We start from the raw sequence: 22244 nt of genomic DNA, 5'->3' as shown, positions 1-22244 counted from the left end.
TGTAGACAACCCTCTTTGCCCTGTCTGCTGTGAAGCTTGGAACTATTAATATATTAAAACTCAATTACAGCAGCTTTCTTTAGCCAGAATATTACAATTTTTCTCCACTTATTTTGTAGTTTTGTGGTTACATTTATCTCATGTGTGTGTGTTTCTAATGTAAACCACTTGAAATACTTTGAAGGTAGAAAGGATGTAAATTTTGTAGAAGGAAGTACAATAAATACTTCTAGAGAGTTATAAGTAGAAATGATGATCAGGCATAGAACATACTCTAAAACAGGGGTCCTCAAACCTTTTAAACAGGGGGCCAGTTCACTGTCCCTCAGACTGTTGGAGGGCCAGACTATAGTTTTAAAGAAACTATAAACAAATCCCAATGCACACTGCACATATCTTATTTTGAAGTAAAAAAACAAACGGGCAAAAACACCCACATGTGGCCCGCGGGCCGTAGTTTGAGGATGCCTGCTCTAGAAACTATGTAGAGCTGGACTCAAACACCAAAGGAAGAAGAAAAAAAGGACCAGGAAAGAAGGATCCCATGGTAGGAACAGGAAATATTTATACATCCCTAAGAAAATAGAATTTTATGATGTTAGTGAGACTTCAACTCACATGATATTTTAAACATTACTGTTTACACTACCCATACAGTATACTCTGTATTATTCGGTTTCTTTTACTTAACTGTTCTGTTTGCCAAATCTTGAACTGAATTATATCATTCTGATATTTCAAAACCTTAGCGGAGTGTGGTGGCGCCCACCTGTAGTCCCAGCTACTTGGGGAGGGTCAGACAGGAGGATCCCAGGAGTTTGAGCCTGCAGTGAGCTATGATTGCACCACTGTACTCCAGCCTGGGTGACAGACCAAGACTCTTTCTCTAAAAATATAGAATACAATAAAATAATTTTTTTCATAAATACAGAAACTCAGATGGGCCCAACCAACCCTCCAGTTAGGGTACATTACACAAACTGCAGCTGTACATAGGTCCCCAAAGAAAGGCTGGCCTACTCAGGGATCTGGCAGGTGGTCATGCATATGCAAGTGATTTAAAACAAATTTATATAAACTGGGCTAGAATTCATCAAATAATTTTCTTTCAAATGGTTCTGACTGCATTTTGTAATTTACAGCTCATGAATTTGGCATCCTATAAGCATACCTTGTACGTGTCATTTTGTGTTCAAGGTAACCCACTCAGCCTTCAGAGTATAGGTTTAGTTCTACACTCTCTAACTTGAGTATCTGCTTTGCTTAAATTCAGTAAACTATTACTCATTTTAAAGTGGGCTTTGACTAAGATTTTTTTCCTAACAATAAAGCACAGATAATTTTTCCTTATTTTATATGTACTGTTTATTCAATTAGTGAAGCATGAACAACAAATAATTATTGTCATTTCTTTTATGCAGTTGACATACAAAATTGTAATTAAATAGGGGATTCTCGATACATTTACAGACACTATAGCAATTGCCAAGGCCATTTCACAGAACCACAAATGGAAAAAAAAATCTCATTATACTGAAAAATTAAGTCAGGGAACAGAGTTTTCTGAATTACTCTTTTTACAGTTTTATCTTTTGCCCTGTTCTCAAGTTGAGACCATTAAAGCTTTCAACAACAAAAATTTATTCCACAAACATGGACTTTATTTGTACAAACTAGATTCATACTGAAAAATTTATGTCAAATGTTTTTTTGCCTATAAGGAATATTCTTAAATTTAGCTTTATAAATTCCTCTGGGTACTAATATAGTTTACTGTTACAGTTCCTAAAGTAATACTGCATGGAGATGCATAATGAATGCCTTTTGATGATGCGCTGACATTTCTAAGAAATGCCTTTGCCTCAAATCAATCCACTCAAACCAGCAAATGATTTGACATTCAAAGCTTCAGGAAACACTACATGAATATTGTTCTCGTTGTACAATAAAGATTCAATCATAGAACTGTCATAGGAAATTGAGATTCTGCCTTATGTTTTAAAGTTAATCTGCTAGAGTTATTCATTTATTTTACTTGTGAAATAACTTTTACAAGTAGGAAGGCCTTTAGATGTGTTCCTAATTTTAATGAGGTCTGCACTGTCTTTTATATTGTTTGAGTTAAAATATTAGCAATAATATCATAGTCAATGAATCAAGTCAATCATCTATGATAAACATGGTGTTCTACAACAAACATATATAACTCATTTTCATGATTACATATAACTAATTCCTGAAACTATTAAACAGAACTTTTTAACATTATGGAAAAGCTCTGTTATTCTTTTTCTAAATAGACTAAAAAGCAGCTCAACTTAAAAATGACAAGATATAGAATTGGTGGTGGTAAGTCATATATATACTGACTTTTATATGAACACTAGCCAAACTTCTCTCTTATACATCTGAACCATAGCTAATGATTCAAAGATGCTTTCCATTCTCAGAGGTACTTGGGTGCACAACTTCATATCTCATAATCTCCAGGTCCTTGTTATTATAATTTGTGGTCTCTGGTCATAATTTAATTAAATTAAGCCTATATTTTAAAAGTATAAGCTCCAGATATTTCTATTTCCTTAGACTCTATATAATTTCTGAAAAAAAAAATCAGCAGATCACTATAATAACTATTATTGTTAGTGGATGACTTTCAATGTGTTAGACCCTGTTCTGAGCACTTTATTTCATTTTTTCCTCATAATAACTATGCATTTGGTGCTATTATTATTTATTTATATTTTACAGATATGGAATTTAAGCATAAAGCTAGTAAGTAACTGGATTAAATTATATCACAGATCTAGGATTTGAACCAGGTAGTCTCACTATAAAATCCACTAATTTGGTGATTGATAAGATCAGGATATTCATGTAATAAATTATCTCAATGTGATTGCTATGATCATATTTCTAAATGGAATTAGTAATATGTAACTTATCAAATGAAACTTTTACCTTACATGTATATATTATCTAAAATATTTGTTAGCCGCTGTGATAGACTAGGTCTGTAGTAGCCATAGATTATATATCACATATTAAATTTTCAGCCTATTTCTTTAATCTTTTATTTATTCTTTATTTAACTTACTTCATTTCAGCCAGTAAGAATGTGTGAAAGAAATATTATTCAGAAGTATCAATTCATTTTAAACTAATCATATGGTCAATATGGATGCAAATTCATTTTTATTGATCTATGTCTGTTATAGTCTAGAAAAATGCCTTTCTGTTCAACTTGTATCTGCTCTATTTTTCTTATAGAGGGATAAGTGCATATACATGTTTTAGTATGTCGAATTTTGAAAACAGTTTAGCTCTCAGATGTAGGTCTAGGTGGGAAAAGATCTGACATAAATGAATAAGATCTGTTGAAAACATGGAGGATATATTATACTTTTTTATAATAATTGCATTTTATAAAACAGACCAAGTGGCACAATATAGAATATAAGAGTACTACAGATATTTCCATTTGAAGAAATGTCACAAGTTTCTATGACCTTGTCTATACCAAAGTACATCTCTTTTAGAGAATGATTCATGTTGTAGATTCTAAAATTTACTACATGTACTTTTTTTAATCATTCATGTGGGGTAGCCTTAAAGTAATATAACAATATAAATTAACTGAAGTATGCACATCAGTAATAGAAAATATATGAAATGTGAGTGGCATGATTATATGATCATATCTCAGACATGCCAATTTTGCTGAAGATTTCACTTTGAATATAAAATTTTCATTTTACTAGGGAATCTGAAAATTCTGGTAAAATGAAATGTGATATATTCTCCTGTCATAGGGTAAAGGTATTTTAAAGATAGCTACATTTCTTGTGGGACTCATGGAATAATTTATAGTGTCTCAAAACTGAATATGTTATCAAATTGTTATTTATTTGATAGTTTGTTACTCCATTTTATTTTTTATAAGTTCATTTTATATATATTTTAAGAGAAACAAAACCATCAGGGCCAAGATTTTATGTTATATTTTTGTAAAAAAAAAACTATAATATTTTCCTTAAGGTAAGATAATTTTAAAGGAATTGATGACTAAATTGTATATAATATATATTCGTATAATATATATTCATAAGTATATATTATGTATAATTATTATATATGTAGATATATTATATCTACATATATTTAATATGTAAAATATAATATATAATATATATAATTGATTTACCAAGTAAGTAATTAAAATGCTTGATTGTATATGTTATCACATACTCATTTCATTGGTAATTTTCCTGAATATTAATACTTTGAATTTTGTCATATCAAGTTATTTCATCTACCTTTGACCCAGACACTGCTTTCCTGGAAAATAGAATTTAGTGAAAATTTATTAATGTGTAATGAATCCAAAAGTGGTAGTAAGGGTGTCAGGCAGATATCCATCATGCTGAGGAGTTAATATCTGTATCTGCATTACATTCTAATTGATGGCTCTGTCTGATGTTTGAAAAGCGTTAAATTGCTGATGTGCATGTGATGAAATGCCTATTGTCGGGCTAAAGATGAAAACTCTGCCTCATCATTGCAGTTGGTTTTTAAATGATTTATAGAGAAATGACTTTGAATGTTTGTATTAGAGGTCAGAATTAGAGATCTCACATTTCTGTAGTCACTTCTGTGTGCTAAGTCTTTCTTTAGCATAAACCATGCTCTACAATTCAGTAAAAACTTTAGACAGACTGATTCATTAAAATGGGAGAAAAGAAAATCTAGAGAACTGCATTGTGACAGTATCTGAGTAAATTAATCTATAATGCATAGTTGAACAGTTTGAAGAAGTAAATATCATAATATCATGTCAAGGTAGCAGCAATTTATTGATGTTTAAGCCAAAGAAGAGAAGAATTGACCAGTGTTAGAAAAATGCAGCTTATAATGCACATTAAAATAAGTGGATTTCTGAGGTATTTCACATTAGTTTATCACCAACTTTTTAGTTATATTTTTTTAAAAAACATAAGTCATTTAAGGAGTATGTAAACATCCCTTTCCTCCATTCTAACAGGGTTATTCAAATTTGGACCTCAGTTTCCTCTTTTGTAATGTGACAGAATTAGAATCATGTACTTTAGAGATTCTTCACTACCTTCGATTTTTCCTTTCCTCTCATTTTTTCTTAACTATTTTCTTTAAACCAAGTGTGATTCTGTTTTTTTCTCTTTCAGTTCATCAGCCATCACCTAACCTATCTGAATATTTATCACTAATTTCCATATGTTACTCCATTTCTAATGTGACCAAAGACAGAATTCAAATGCACTTTCTTGAACGATTTTGGAAACAAGGGCAAGCTAGAAGGGAGGGAGGCAAAGAAGGAGGTTGGGAGGAAAAAGAAACCGTATGCAGAGCCATTTCTGATGTTTTAATACAAACCAAAAATAACAACTGCATGATAACATTTAGTAAATCATGGTAATTTTTATATTTTAGTCTCTATGTATAGACTAAGTATAAAAAAGCAAAAAACTACTATAGTATATGTGTGTGTGAATATTATGCAACCTCCTCACCTTTACCACAATTCTCACAAAATTATGTAATTTCTTCTGCATTTTTGAACTCATTTCATTTCTTCCAACAATCACTGATAGTTCTAGCTCCTCTAATACCAGAATGTCTATTCTAACTTATGCAGCCTATCCAATACATGTTATTCAATATATGTTTTAGGTTCACTGTCTCAACGAACCCTAATGACAACACTATGTGGTCTATGAGGTTTATATTAATATTATCATGTCCATTTCACATATGTAGACCCTGGGTTGCAGGGAAGTTAACTTTTTTGCCCAATGTCAACTTTTCCTAGCTTTTTCTCAGCATCTTTGGTCCATGTGCTCCATCCTCAGCCATAGCATACCAATCTAGGTTTTTCAAATGAGCCATTTTTATTCCTTCTTCCTGTTTATAAATTTTCCTTTGCCTGGGTGCCCTCTTCTCACTTTCCTTCTTAACAGAAGTAACTCAGAGATCATGTATTTTTTAAATTTCAAGTATTATGGGAATACAAGTGTTTTGGGTTATATGGATCACTTTTATAATGCTCAAGTCAGGGTTAAAAGTGTGCCCATCATCCAGATATAATTCATCGTACTCATTAGGTAGGTTTTCGCCCATTCCCTCCTCCCCTGTTACCTGCTACTTGATTTCCATTGAGTTTTACTCCGGTCTATGCACATGTGTGCTCATCGGTTAGTTACAATTTAATAGTGAGTATATCTGGTATTTGTTTTCCCATTCTTTAGATACTTCATTTAAGATAGTGGTCTCCAGTTCCATCCATATTGTTGCAAAAGGTATTAAGTCATCCTTCTTTGTGGCTGAGTAGTATTCTATGGCATATATATACCACATTTTGTTAATCCACTCATGAATTGATGGGCATTTGGGTTAAGATCACTTTCTTGAATAATCATTTCCCCCCACATTATCTGCTAGAATCAATACCTCTGAATTTTCCTACTGCTTTACATATTTTAATTTACTTCCTTGCTTGTTTATATATTTATTTTTCTGATTGAATTGTTCCCTACTTGGGGATTAGGAAACCACTTATCTTTGTCTTCATTGCCTGTCCCAGTGCCTGACATATATTAGATACTTATCTTTATTGAGTCAACTCCAGTTAAGAATCAATCCTAGAGCATATGATTAGGTAGCATATGGAAATTTTAGTCAAAGTTATAATTTTTATTTGGCAGAATTTAATAGTTATATTTTAACTATCTTAAAAATTCAGAATAATTTAATTTTATGGGCCTCTGCTAGCCAGGATTGGACCTACATATAGGCATAAATCTGTGCATAATTCTACCCCCTTTCATGAAGTCCTTGTTTGTATCTTTTTCGTCAGAATTTACTTGTCAACCACTATCCCTAAGGCAATTAGCTAATCAATTATCAGTTGAGTTCTGTTCTTTACCTACCACAGTGGGATACATAAAAATCATAAAACATAGTGAAGGACCTTAGAGTCCAGCTGGGGTGACAAATCTAATACACAGGAAATTTAAATATAAATACTCTTAATCTGCTTCCATAGTACACCAGTGTGTTACTAAATACAGACTTAAGACCACTTGCAGTTAATTAGCCCAGTTATCCTAATACCACTCTGCAGGATGCAACAAGCTGCCATCCAAAACTGTGCAGGGGAGAAGAACCTCCATCTGCCACTCCTGTAGCAAGGTTATGAAGCCAAACTCTCCTAGGCTGGCAAAAGGCTTTCCTCTTTGGATTGATGCCATCTCAGACTTTTATTTAAAGTTTATTGAGCCAGGCCAATTCCTGTCACTAATTCCTTGGAACATCTTTTTTTATATTTTTACTTTTATTTCATTTTTTAAGAGACATAGTTTTGCTCTGTCACTCAGACCGTGGCATGATCATAGCTCACTGCAGCCTTGAACTCTTCAGCCCAAAAGATCCTCCTATCTCAGCCTCTGGAGCAGGTAGGACTACAGGTGCACACTACCACACCTAGTTAATTATGTATATAGTTTGTTGTTGTTGTTAAAACAAGGTCTCACCCTATTGCCCAGGCTGGTCTTGAACTCCTAGCCTCAAATGATCATCTTGCCTCAGCCTCTCAAAGCACAGGGATTACTGTGGAACATCTTGATTCACTTTGATAGCCTTAACATTTTCCAATACTTTTAATTTAGTAATTTATGTAATTTATGACTGTGTGACATAATATATTTTGCTTGTTGTATTTCTGTAGATCTGGTACTTCATTTATTTGTTCTGCCTATTCTTATCCTTAATTTGAGTTTTTAAAACTAGCTTTGGCAATGTATTCATCCCAAGGTCTTTCATTTTTTTCTCTTTAACTTACCAAATCATTGCTTTATTGCTTTTGCTCTTATATGTGTGAATTTAATTTTGCCTTGATTGTAATACGTTAATTATTCTCCAGCGCAATTATGTATTTGTGACTTTTGTTATTCTCTTGAACTTCAGAGATTGTGTGTGTATGTGTGTGTAATTTTATGTTTTCTCATAGCTTTTTCACCAAGTACCTTCTACTTTTATTTTTTGTCTTCCTTTCCTATAGTAATATCTACAGAAAATCACGAGATTAAATAATTAAATAAAATATGACATTCTATAGGCAGAATGTATTTCCTCCAATTATAATCACTGAAATTTTATGGGCACCCGTATGATTTTCTTTTCTTTTCTTTTCTTTTTTTTTTTTCACCTTGTGAGTTTTTTTAAATTGCTTATTATTTAAAAAAACATATTTCTCTATTTTCACAGGTAAGAAGATGGCCTATCAGAAGGTCAATGCAGATCAAAGAGCTCCAGGACATTCACAGTTCTTAGACAATGATGACCTTCAAGCTACTGCCCTTGACTTAGAGTGGGACATGGAGAAGGAACTGGAAGAGCCTGGTTTTGACCAATTCCAGCTAGACAGTGCTGAGAACCAGAACCTGGGGCACTCAGAGACTGCAGACCTCAATCTTGATTCCATTCAACCAGCAATTTCACCAAAAGGAAGGTTCCAGCGACTTCAAGAAGAATCTGACTACATTACCCATTATGCAAGACCTGCACCAAAGAGCAACCGCTGCAACTTTTGCTACCTTTCAAAAATACTTTGCACAGCCACTATTTTATTTATTTTTGGAATTGTGATAGGTTATTATGCACATAAAAATTGCCCTTCAGATGCAACATCTTCAGGAACAGTTTATCTTCGGTTATACCAAGACATTCTCACAACAATCCAAGCAGAAGACATTAAGAAGTCTTTCAGGTAGGTGTAGAAGAAATGGATGTTGGTTGGGTGCATTTCTTGGGAAAGATGTCTCATAAAGGGTATTGAACTGGTGATTTTGCCATGGTTTAAATCAGTTTTGCAAGCTGAGAAACATAACTTTCCAGCACACCAAGAATAGAAACTTCAAAGATGGGGCGCATATTTTTAGATTTATGGTACTGCAATACAAATTTATGATGCATTTTTATTAATTAATAGTAAGAATCATAAATATTATAAAGACTAAAACACTACTGCCAATGTATTGTCTTCCTCTTGGGAAGCCCAGTTAGGCCAAATTGAGATGCAAAGATTGCCAGATTTACATGTAATAAAAACTAGGGCATTAGCCATATGATTGAAAATTTTAATGATGCCAGGATAAAATAAACCTGCTTTATGGGCTGAAGTAACTGTCTTCAGTTACTGAAATGTGCACTGATTGTGTTTGGTCTGCATCCCTGAGCTTCCCAACGAGTGCTTTCTATTTAAACATACTGGGTTTTATATATTGGACAGTTCCAAAAGCTCATCTCTGTCTTTAAGGTGATGGCGCATGTGACCTCTTTGACCAGAATGTGTTGATTTTTAAGCCAAATTATAAGAAAATATTCTTATTCATGCCTTAAGCTGAGTTTATGGGGAAATGCTTCACTGATGTCATAGAATGGTGGATAACGTGTAAATGTTTGTTATATCATTAGAGTACATGTTGAGTTGTAAAGGGCTTCCTAGTTTACATGTTTAGCAAAGTGAGGAAGTGGAAGGGGAAAGCTGGATATTACCTTCCACATGTATCTTCCATATTTGCAGAAAAAAGACAGTCATAAATGAATCATGTATGTTGTTTACAGGTAGATAGAGTAGATGTGCTACTTCTCCAGGATATTTTTTAAGGTTATACTGATTTATTACAGCCGGAAATGTTGGCAGGTGTGCATGTCTATGTCTATGTGAACCATGTTCACTGAAGAGACATCATTTATTTCAATGTACTAAAATATCAGGTGTATTGGTGTTGGTGAATTCTAATGCTTTTCCTGAAGATCATGCCTGGGTGACTGATAGTAATGTGTTTCCTACACCCTTCTGTGTCTTATATTCAATAGTGTATAAGCATCCCCAGACATATACCATGCAGGTAATAACACTTTCTATGATATTTCCCAATATAAAGTGTTCCTATTTAATTGAGGTGAAAAATATGCCATTGTCTTATAATGAATGATTGTATCAGTCAGGATTCAATGAAGACAACAGAAAATTCTCACATATTTAAAGCAGAGGGCCCTGAAAATAGGGAAATGCTTCCATTTGTGATGAAGAACTGAGAAGCTGATCAGGGGATACTGAGGCAGCCCAGAGCTTCACAACAAAATGAGGCTATTCCCAAACCTGGGTTGGAGGGACAAAGAGAGTGGGAGTAACATGGTGGGAGCTGATACTTTCTACATATGCAAGTGCAGAGGGTGACATAGTCTTAGCTGGAAACACTACTGAAGATAGAGAGAAATATCCCAGCTTTTCAACTTCTTCCTGCCCCTATTTGTCCTGACAGTTGTCCCATTGGTTGATCCCAGCAGGAGGCTGCTGACACAGAGCCTGGAAAACTCATACTGAATGGATTCGGTCCCTGTATTATAGGCTGGACCAGGAAAAGGGCAAGGGGCCTGTCACAAATAGATCTAGCTGACAAAAGGATGATATTAAAAAACAAAGAAAATAGAAGAACTCTATAAAACTATGTTTACTATAACTTCATTGTGATCATCCATAGTCTTACAAAAGTGTTTTCTGGAAGAGGATCCATGCCATTAATTTATTTTTAATATTAAGGATAATTATGTTTTTCCTGAGTAACTGCTGTTTAATTTTTAATTTATGGACACAATGAATCTCATAGCCTGCTTCCTTCCTTACTTTGATTCTTACTAAGTGTAGAGTCAAATTTGTATCTGTAAGTTCATAAGGAACTTTATGTATGCATTTTATTTACTAAACCATGTATTTATTTTCTTTCTTTATATTCCTTTGACTTTCTTTGCCTTGCCTGTTTTATTTTTTCTTTATCAGCAATGTAGTCATCTTTAAAACTTGACTTATGTCTTTTTTTTAAAAATAGGCAAATGGTTCTAAAATTTAAAATATATAATTTAAAAAGTATTCATTATTTCTCCCAGAATGGAAGTTGCATGATGGTAAGGCTTATATTCCACTCTTAAACTCCAAAATCAACAAAATGAAATATATTTCAAAGCTAGCTACTAAAACATAACCACCAGCAATTATACTTTCAGATAGTATTCCATGGTTGGACATAGATACACAATTGTGCTCTATCACATAGCCATAGCTTTTTCTTTATTGAGATAGACTTTTTTCTTCAAAAAATAGTGTTTGGGGTACGAATATGTTTGCAGTAACTTTCCCCAGATGACAGTTCCTCATTCAAAAACAACTTTTGGAAATCTCAATAGTCACGCTAACTATATGACTTATTATGAGTTCCTGTGTTAACTAAGTAAGTTTAGCCTTAACTCTGTATATCAAAGACTCTTACTATTATTTTTCATCAATTCATGAACAATCTCATTGGCCCACTATTTTGTTCATCATTTGCTCTCTTTCTTCTCTATTGGTTCTCCATTCCTGCACATACTTTAAGGCTATATCTGTTCTTATCAAATATCATAACAGTTGTACAATATAGAAGATGTATTTTTAATAATATATTAAACTGCAGATTCCATGAGGAAATGGACCAAACTTGTTTGTTCACCATTAGACTCTGATCATCTACCAGATGTTGAATAAATATTTTTAAATAGAAAGAATGAATGCATTAATAATTGAGAAATAGATCTGTGTTTAAATTCTCCATTACATTAAATATTTTGAAAATAATTTTACCATTTAGATTTTTCATATTTTGATTATGTAAAAGTATTATCATGAACATAATATTTATTTTATTACATATACTATAATTATAATATTTTAAGTTATATTACTATATTTTAATTACTCAGAGGATATACTAGTTTCTAATTTTATTTATTTATTTTTATTTCAAAATATTAATTAAGTGGGTACAAGGATTTTGGTTACATGGACACCGTGTATAATGCTTAAATTGGGGCTCTTGGTGTGCCTGCCACCAGAAAACAATAGGTGAGTTTTATCCCACCCCTTTCCCAGTCTTCCCACTTCCTGATTTCCAGTGTTCTTTAGAGCTCTCTGTGCCCATGTGTATCCATTGTTTAGCTCCCACTTATTAGTGAGGACAATGTTTTCCATTCCTGAGATACTTCACTTAGGATAATGGTCTCTAGTTTCATCTATCCTAATGTATATTGGTGAAAATAATATCATTCCATTCCTTTTTATGGCTGAGTAGTGCTCCACGTTATATGTACCACATTTTCTTTATCCATTCATGAATTAATGGACACGTAGGTTGATTACACATCTTTGCAATTGTGAATTGTGCTGTGATAAACAACCAAATACAGGTACCATTTTTGTATAATGACTTCATTTCTTGTGGGTAATATCCAGTAGTGGGATTACTAGAGTGAATGGGAGGTTGACATTTAGTTCTTTGAGGAATCTTCAAACTGCTTTCCATAGAGGTTGTACTAACTTTCAGTACCACTAATAGTGTATAAGCATTCTTTCTGTCTACATCCATGCCAGCATCTATTTTTTTTTTTGACTTTTTAATAATGGCCATTTGGATAGAAGTAAGGTGGCATGTTATTTTAGTTTTAATTTGCATTTCCCTGATAATTAGTGATGATGAGCATTTTTCATATGTTTCTTGGCCATTTGTCTATCTTCTGTCAAAAAACTTTCAAAAGTCTTTGTCCACTTTTTAATGGGGTTATTTGTAGTTTTCTTACTGATTAGTTTGATTTCTTTATAGTTTCTGGATAGTATTTCTTTGTTGGATGTATAGTTTACAAATATTTTCTCCCATTCTGTAGATTATCTATTCACTCTGTTGATTGTTTCCTTTGCTGTGCAGAAGTTTTTTATTATTATTATTTAAGTTCTATTTATTTATTTTTCCTGTTGTTGTGTTTGCCTCATTCATAAATTATTTGCCTAGGCCAATGTCTAGAAGAGTTTTTTTTCCTATATTTTCCTCTAGAATTTTTATGGTATCATGCTTTACATTTAAGTCTTTTATCCATCTTGAATTAATTTTTGCATATTATGAGAGATAGGGGTCATTTTTCATTCTTCTGCGTGTGACTATTTAATTTTCCTAATACCATTTATTGAATAGGACTTCCTTTCCCTAGTGTATGTTGTCTGCTCTAAGGTCAGTTGGTTGTAGGTAGATGGTTTTATTTCTGGGTTCTCTATTCATTAGATTGTTAATTTGTGATCTTTCTGTCTTTCTGATGTAGACATTTAAGACTATGAACTTTACACTTAGGACTGCTCTTACTTTATTGCATATATTTTGAAAATGTCCCCTTTGTCAGTCAGTTTAAATCTTTTGATCTCCATCTTAATTTAATCATAGGCCCAATGATCATTCAGTAGTAGATTATTTAATTTCCATGAGTTTGTGTAGATTTGAATGCTTCTCTTAGAATTGATTTTGACTTTTATTCCACTGTGATCTGAGAAGATACATGGTATAATTTGTATTTTTTGAATTTACAGACACTCATTGTGTGGTCTGAGATGTGATCAATCTTGGAATATGCCCCATGTGCTGATGAGAAAAATGTATATTCAGTGGTTGTCAGGTAGAATTTTCTGTAAATGTCTGTTAGGCCCATTTGTTCTAGAGTCCCATTTAAATCCAGGGTTTATTTTCTGCTTCAATGATCTGTCCAATTCTGTCTTTGGAATATTGAAGTCCCCAGCAATTAAGATTCTACTATTTATTTCTTTTGCTTAGATCTAGAAGAATTTGCTTTATGAAACTAGGAGCCCCTATGTTAGGTTAATGTATATTATTATTTAGGATTGTTATATCTTGATGTTGAATTGCTCTCTTTACCATTACATAATTACCACCTTTGTCTTTTTTCCATTATTGATTTAAAGTCTATTTTATCTGATATGAGAATGGCTATACCTGTTCTCTTTTGGTTTCCATTTATGTGGAATATATTTTTCTTTCTGTTAATCTTGAGTCTGTTAAGTTCATGTGATTTAGATGTGTTTATTAGAGTGAGGAAATGCTTAGGTTTTGTTTTTTTCATTCATTCAGCCAGTCTATGTCTTTCAAGTGTGGCATTCAGACCATTCACATTGAGTATTAGTTTTGATATGTGGGATACTGTTCTGTTTATCATGTTGGATGTTACTTTATTGGGTTTTCCCCCCTTTTGTGCTATTGTATTATAAGTACTGTGAGCTATAACTTTTGAGTGTTTTTACACTGGTGGGTCTCTATGGTGCTGTTACATGTATAATGCTTTTTTGAACATTTCCTGTAGGATAGGTTTAATAGTGACAAATCCCCTTTGTGTGTTTGCTTGTCTGGAAAAGTCTTTATTTATCCATCATTTATGAAACAGTTTTGCAGGATAAAAAAATTCTTGGCTGGCAGTTGTTCTGTTTAAGAAGGTTAAGAATTGGGCCCCAATCCCTTCTGGATTATAACTTCTCCACTGAGAAGTCTGCTATTAGCCTGATGGGTTTTCCTTAGTAGGTTAGTGGATGCTTTCATTTTATAGCTTGTAGAAGTTTCTCCTTCATTTTGATCTTGGCCAGGTTGGTGAGTATGTTTCTTGGAGATGTCCTATTTGCTATGTATTTTCCCAGTGTTAGATGACCATCTTGTATCTGGTTATCTGAATCTCTGGTGATATCAGAAATTCCCTCAATAATTCTGTTGAATAGGTTTTCCATGCTTTTTCCTTTTTCTTCTTCTCCTTCAGGGATACCTATATTGGCTTGCTTTATGTATTCACATATTTTTATGAGTGCTGTTCATTCTTTTTTCTTTCTTTTTCTGTTTTTCCCCCCTGTATCTTTGATTGACTGAATGAGTTCAAAAGCCTTGACTTCAAGCTTTAAGATTGTTTCTTCTGCCAGATCTAGCCCTTTGTTGAAATTTTCTTAGGTATTTTTTAATTTCCTAAATGACTCTTTAAGTTCTGTTATATTCTTTCTTATATTGTCTATCTCTTTAGCACAAATTTTATATTTTTTCTTTCATGTTCTGAGAACTTTTTTTGCTTCTTTGTCTTAATTTTCAGCTTTCTCTTCAGTTATATTCATCTTGTTTGCTATCCCTATTCTGAGTTTAATTTCTGACATTTCAACAATATCCTTTTGGTTGGGGTCCATTGTTGTGGTTCTATTGTGATCGTTTGGGGGTATCAAACTAGCTTACTATTGTTTAATATTGTCAGATTTTTTTTACTGATTTCTTCTCATCTGAAACCTGTTCTCTCAGCTTAGTGCAGATAGATTTGCATCCAACTATTATCCTTTTCTGAGAAGTCTTCTACTTAGTGAAAAAGACAAGAGGTCCCTAAATAAAGCTTTTGTGTCCTACTGTCGAGTATTGACCCAGCAGGAAGAATTACTGGAGTTTTTGTCCAGGAACAGGGAAAAAAAAACAAAACTAGCCTCAATGAATAAATGTAAATGGGGAAAAAATCATCCTTTATGATTGTATCCACTGACTCATCCTTGCTCAAATTAGAAGTTACAAATGTGTTATTTTATGTAATATAATAATAAAGAAAATATTTGAATAATGTGTTGATTCATACAGAATCATTCAGAGTTATACTGACTACATATTTCAGTTTAAGAACCTAGTTTCCCAATAGTAATACCCATATAGTAAGTTTACTTAATCTAAGTACTCGGCATCATGTTGACCAAATAAAGAAAATAATTCAGAAGTTTAGTTACATTTGATGACATTTGTCAATATAGTCAAAATTAGCATAGTGATAGTGTGTGTGTGTATGTGTATGTGTATTAATCAATCATGTAGTGCAGGCATCCTCAAACTACAGCCCACGGGCCATATGCAGGTGTTTTTGCCCATTTGTTTTTTTATTTCAAAATAAGATATGTGCAGTGTGCATAGGAATTTGTTCATAGTTTTTTTAAAACTATAGTCTGGCCTTCCAATGGTCTGAGGGACAGTGAACTGGCCCCTGTTTAAAAAGTTTGAGGACCCCTGATCTAGTAAGATTGTCATGATCACTTCTTCCTATGCTTAACCCACTACTATTTGAAAAATGCACTCACTTTTCTAAGTTGCTGGTCTATCTTTTCATATATCTTCTAGGTAGGTAGATATATATTCATCACCTGCACAGAAGGTATATGCATCACATTCAAAATAGGTCATTAAAAGTTATTTAATGTATACTTTTGGTGGCTTTGAGCAGTGACTGCTTAAATAATACAAGTTTATTGTAAGCACCAAAAGAGAGAGTTGGGCTCACACACTAATCTAAAAATAGGAATTACTCATTTGATCAGTCTTTAATGATACAAAATATGGATTCAGACCATTCCAGGGACCTCAGTAGCCACAGTTCTCTGAGTTTCACTGATGCGTTGACTACCAAAGTGACTTAATTCCCTTTGCATTTACCCTAGTTTTTATTCTTTCATCTTCCTTCCATACCAACTGCTACTTTCCCCGATAGATACATTATTTCCCCACTCCTATTCTTCAGGATGAAATGTGATTATTATCCTTTCTGGGGCCAGAGACGTTTATGATTGTATCAAGCACTTCTCCCTAGTCTAATCAGCTTCTCCCAGTTGGAAGGCTGGGCATCTGCATATGAAACATATTTACTGAGGACTGTTGAGGAAGCTCTTTCACTTAGAAGAAGCTTGAAAGTGATAGGTACACTGTTTTATTTCTATTATATAATAAAGTCACTGAACCTTTATTATATATGTTTTAAAGGGATGACATATATACACACACATATATATTCTAGAGATCATAAGCATATTGTTGAACAGAGCAAAATATGTTGAAAACTTCAAAATTAGCAAATATAATATTGTAATAATAGCAAATTTAAAATGAATGAACCAATGAGGTTAAGTTTATTTTTGAATACAGGAATATGTTTGGCTTTGACAACTGTAGATGCTGTGAAGTGGTAAGACATAAAAAGAGAAAATGTGTTGTATTCTAATTATGTATTCTAATTATGGCTAATATAGTTTCTTTTTTGTAATGGAAAGAACATTGTTTTTCCTAATTGTAAGTGCAGTATATACAGAAAGTTATAAGCAATAAAGTATACAATTCATCTATGTGAAAAAAAGCCACTTGCATCTTCTAAATCTATTGAAATTTTTTAAAAGGACAAAGTAAAAACCATCTATAATTATCTCACCTTTAAAAAATCATTTTATTTCTTTCTATGTTTCACTATCAATCAGCAAAATTGTACTATGCCATCTATATTCTCTTGACATCTGCTTTAGCTTTTTTTTTCACTTAAAATATATTTAGAATTACTTTTTAAGCCAATAAGTATATACTTAAATCATTGCACTAAATTACTGACTGGTATTCCATTATATGGATGTCATGCAGTTTATATTACCTGTTCTTTATAAATGGACATTTAGGTTTCCTCTATAAACATTCTTCTACATAAATTCTTGTATGCTTATTTCTGACATAATCATTCCCTTCTGACACATTCCTAGAAGCAAAATCACAGCTTCAGGGAGTTTAAATTTGTGTTGGCTTTGTGTCACCAAATTGTCTTGCAGAAACACCAGCCTTTGAGGTCCTTAATTTTTATTTGTTTTTTATAGGCCAAAAATAATGTTGACAAACTTTTCGTATGTTAATTGACCACTGCTGTTTCTTTTTGTATGTATGAACTACTTGTAAAAGCATTTTCCCTATAGCTTTTATTGGTTCTTTCACATGGCTTTTCTAGGTTCAGAAACTACAATTTTATAACAGAGAAATAGTCAATAACCTTATGTATGGTACCTCATCTTTCTGGATTTTAGTAGACACATTTTATTTAAGTTATATTTTATTATTCATTTCATTTTATTTGTTAAGTTAAGCTTTAATGACATTAAACTAAAGGAATGGCACATTTGCTGCATACATATTACCACTTCCTGTTTTATGTTCCTTCTGTGTCCTTGAGTCATAGCACTCTTTATCATTTGTGAACAAATAGAGTGAAATGCACAATAAAATATAACCTCCAGAGGTGTATCTATTTTTAAATGTTAACATGATTTGGACAATATCATTCATCATTATATGGCTTGGTACAAGTAATTAAGCATGAGTTAAGTTATATTATGAAATACTCTTTGTAAACATAATTAGATACAATATTTTCTTAGCTGAGGATTAACTCTTTAAAAAGTTTAGGAAATATTATAAATTATCTTCAACGCCAGGATGAATGAGACCTTGCATGGAAACCTAGACAACAATGCTGTTTCCCATATAGGCATATTTTAATAATTATTTAATATATTAGATTGAAGTGAATTCACAAATCTAGTTTGTTTTCTATTCTTTTGAACGTACTTTTAAAGATAATCTTCTTCTTCCCCTCTTCTTTCTCATTCTTCTTTTTCTTTTTCTTTTTCCTCTTCTTACTCCTTTACTTCCTTTAGTCAACTAAATAGTAAATTTACTTATCTTACGTATAGCATGAGTGGCACATTTTGCAGTACCAATTAAACTTTACCATTGATCCTATTTGGTTAGTTTAGATGGCTTTAATGACATTAAACTAACGGAATGGCAAATTTGCTTCATATATACTGCCACTTTCTTTTTTATGATACTTTATGACTTTGCCTCAGAATCCTTCTCAACCCAACATTCTTGGTAGCCCTTACTAATTGATCAGAGGTACACAAGAGAGGATTTGCCATCCTTATCCTATGTAAGAATTAAGTTCATTTAAATTGTAGGGGTGAATTTCTCCTTTCTGGAAAGATAAATTCTGTACTTTTACCAGGCCAACTTGCTGCAACAAGAACCACAGACTCATTGCTGCTCATAATGCCAAGGAGTCCAAAATCTTAGAATTGTGCTTTTTAACATCTACTATGTGTTTATAATCTTTCCCATACAAAGTTGATGTCCTGAAAAGAGGAAATCTCTATTCAAACTCCCTAGAAACAAAATATATGATTTGCTTTTTCACCTACATCTTTGCTCACCTGCCTTAATTTACCATCATATGACATAAGAAAGTAAATAGCTATGTTGCTTTTCTGTCTGCTTTTAACCCAGCCATTAGGTTTGTTTATATTTTATAGTATTATTGTTTTTCCTATGCTCACATAGTTTCCTCATTCCTTTCATCCCTCCCTTTCCACACCTATCACCCATGTTTACTTCCTTCTATTCAAGAACCAATAACTTCCTCCACCAGGGAATGTCTGGTTGAACTAATTTCCTGTTCAATTGAATTGACAACTACACATTAAATGAGGGAGGCAAGGTAGTCCTTGTCTAAAGGTAAGCTGGCTGTGGAGTTCATGAGACCCACAGAGTGTTTTCACGGTTATCACAGCACTAGAAAGTCTGTTCTAAATTACAGATTTGTCTCTTCTCTGATCCTACAGGAATATATTTTTTGCTGTTATGTTTTTGTGCAAATGCAAGGTTTTGCTGTTGTTTGTTGCTGGTGATACCATCAGCAACTTTTCTCTTCTAGTCTCCAACATTACTTTCCAACCACTTTTCTGCTCTTCCTCATCTTACTGTATTTTTCAGTCTTTCTCTTCTCTATCCTTCATGTTTTTTGTTCCTCTCTGATTTTGGTATTAGAGTAAATGAGAGCAGGAAAAATTGGGAGAAATGAAGAAAGCCATAAAGCAACTGCTGTTTTAATTGAAGAAAACCATGTAAATATATAACAACAGTGCACATAATTCAATATATGCAAATGATAATAGAATGAATTTAACAGTAGTAGAGTGATGACTTCTAAAGGAAGTAATTAGCCATTCTATCATTGATCTCTCCAGATAACAAATGTACATCATCTTAAATTTAATAACAAAAATAATAAATGGTATAAGATTGATTTAATTATGCATAGTTTTTCATTCTTCTGAATTTCAAATAAGGCAACTGCTTAACTCAGATTTTTTCAGTGTTATGCAGGATGACATTAATTCTCTTAACTGACTAGATTCAACTCACAGAGGAAAGTTTATACCCCTCACAATTCTTGGGTATTTGTTCAGAACAGCTCCAACCAATGGGATGAATGAGGATTGTTGACAGAAGGGACTTTTACTGCAATAATCTTCTTCATCTTGACCTGCTCAAATACAGTGCTTTGTCTGAGGTCTGGCTTAGGTGCCAACTCCTTCATGGTATACTTATTGATCTCCCACCAGTCGAGTTTCTCTCTCTCTCTCTCTGCAACTCTCAGTATTTTATTTCCTTTTTGTTTTATCAATCACTTTCCACTTTGCAGTGGAGAAATAACTATGGGTCAGGCACAGTTCCTGAGTCATAGCATTCAGGTACTTGGTAAATCTTTACTACATGAGAGAATGAACCCAGAAAACAGATCTTCTTGAAAAGCTTCATTTCAATGTGGAGTATCATTTTTTTTTTAAAGCAAAGAATGTATTCTTCTGGTTATTCATATATCTTATCTAAATTTTAAACTGAAATCCCTTGTGTATATTTAAATAGATCTTCGATTCTTTTTTTAATGGATTTACTACATGCTCATAGTATATACTAAAAAATTGGTTATGAAGGTAGAGGATTTTTTTCTCTTATGTCATTGTGTACTGAATGCCTACTATATTCCAGGCACTCTGCTAGTCACTCTATAGTTTTTAATGACATTCTGTTTAATCTTGAGAGTATCTCTTTCTATAAAGAAGAAATGAAAGTAAAAATTTCACAAAAAGGTATTTCCATGATCACAGGTTTTAAGGAAGTACAAAGTAGATCCCCTCATGGGTCTTTTTAATCCCTGCCAGTTTCAGTTTCAGGAAGGGATTGTCTCAGTCTAGGGCCATTTCAACCTAAAAGCTTGCTTTCTTCCTTCTCAAGGTAGTTCAAAGGATTGTCTCTCTCCCCCCTCCCCATCCCCCATGCACTCACACAGACCTACAAATTATTTTATACACTTAGTTACATACTGAGATTAGGTTGCTTACTTTTCTCATAAGCACATTTCCCTTTCTTTATCTTTCTCACTGACTCTGAGGTAAAACATGAGGACCAAGTTATATTGTTAAAAATAAAAACGTAGGAATCCTTAATTTTTATAATTTAATTTTTGTTGTATTCTTAGTGAGAGAGATATATTTTACATAATTGCAGTGATCATGTCTTACTATCAACAAAATGTTTCCATCAGATATATCAAGATCATCTGTGCTGATATGCCATCAGGAAAATTGATCAACCTTAGGCCTAGTCACTTTATTTATTTGTATTTTTTTCTGAATTAACTATAATATGCTTTTCCATCCATTCGCTTCTTGATCTTATTCATTCCAAAAAGGAACAAGATCAGTCAGTTGTAATACAAGGCACTAACAAACCTTTACTTTGAGGATCAGATTCAGTTTCCTGTTGGATCCACCTGACTTCCCCACACTCTTGCTATAGAAAAGTTGATAATGATCACATTTAGTAGAGTGAAGTGTAAGTTAAACATGGAAAGGTTGGGAACCGATTACCAACTTCTTTCTTTCATGTTCCTCTTTAATGTCAATGAAATCAAGTTTTAAATGGCAGGCATGATTCTTTGAGATTTGCAATTTGAAAATCCTAATTCATTTCTTAGAAATTAAACAAGATATATGAAAACTTCACCTAAAAATATTAATTCCATAATGTCATAAGGGAGGTTTACAGGGGGAGTTTAAATTAAAATATATTTTAAATAGATTATTTATGCAAAGTTTACTAAATCAAATTAAGTACTTTATTATAGTTACATAAAAATGTTTCAAATGGATTTTTGTAGCTGATGGGAGAGAAAGTAAAGTTGGTGGGTAATTCAGATCTCCAAAATAGATGATGAACACCCTCACCCACTTCCTCCATCCCAGAAACTATCACTGAATAGATAGGTGATTTTAGTTTCCAAATTGTAGATGCTTATATAACCACAGTGTAATGATTAATTTTATGTAGCAACTTGGCTAAGCCAGAGTACCTAGATATTTGGCAAAATATTCTAGATGTTTCTGTGAAGGTATTTTAAAGATGAGATTAATATTTGCCACAGTAGACGTTAAGTAAAGCAGATTATCATCCATGATGCAGGTGGGTCTCATCCAATCAATTAAGAATTTAATAGGAAAATACCGACTTTCGCAGAAGAGGCAGTTTTACCAGCAGACTGCTTTTGAACTCAAACTATGTTTTTCCCTGGGTCTTCAGCATGCCAGCCTACTCTGCAGATTTTGGACTTGACAAAGTTTCACACTTTCATGAGGC

At 32.9% G+C, this 22244-nt stretch overlaps 1 protein-coding gene across 3 annotated transcripts in view; it reads left to right on the top strand.

The window, feature by feature from the left end:
- Window positions 1-22244, top strand: part of NAALADL2 (N-acetylated alpha-linked acidic dipeptidase like 2) — a 1254620-nt gene that overhangs the window by 553349 nt on the left and 679027 nt on the right. For all 3 annotated transcript variants that reach the window (XM_076003772.1, XM_076003759.1, XM_076003769.1), the window contains one exon: window positions 8299-8800. In XM_076003772.1, the coding sequence (XP_075859887.1) occupies window positions 8307-8800 (494 nt within the window). In that variant the 5' untranslated portion in view covers window positions 8299-8306. The remainder of the gene's footprint in view (window positions 1-8298; window positions 8801-22244) is intronic.

Source organism: Microcebus murinus, chromosome 1 (assembly GCF_040939455.1).
Source record: "Microcebus murinus isolate Inina chromosome 1, M.murinus_Inina_mat1.0, whole genome shotgun sequence".
In the NCBI taxonomy this organism is placed as follows: domain Eukaryota; kingdom Metazoa; phylum Chordata; class Mammalia; order Primates; family Cheirogaleidae; genus Microcebus; species Microcebus murinus.
Note: the sequence above shows the minus strand (reverse complement) of the source record. Positions and strands in the feature narration are given on the sequence as shown.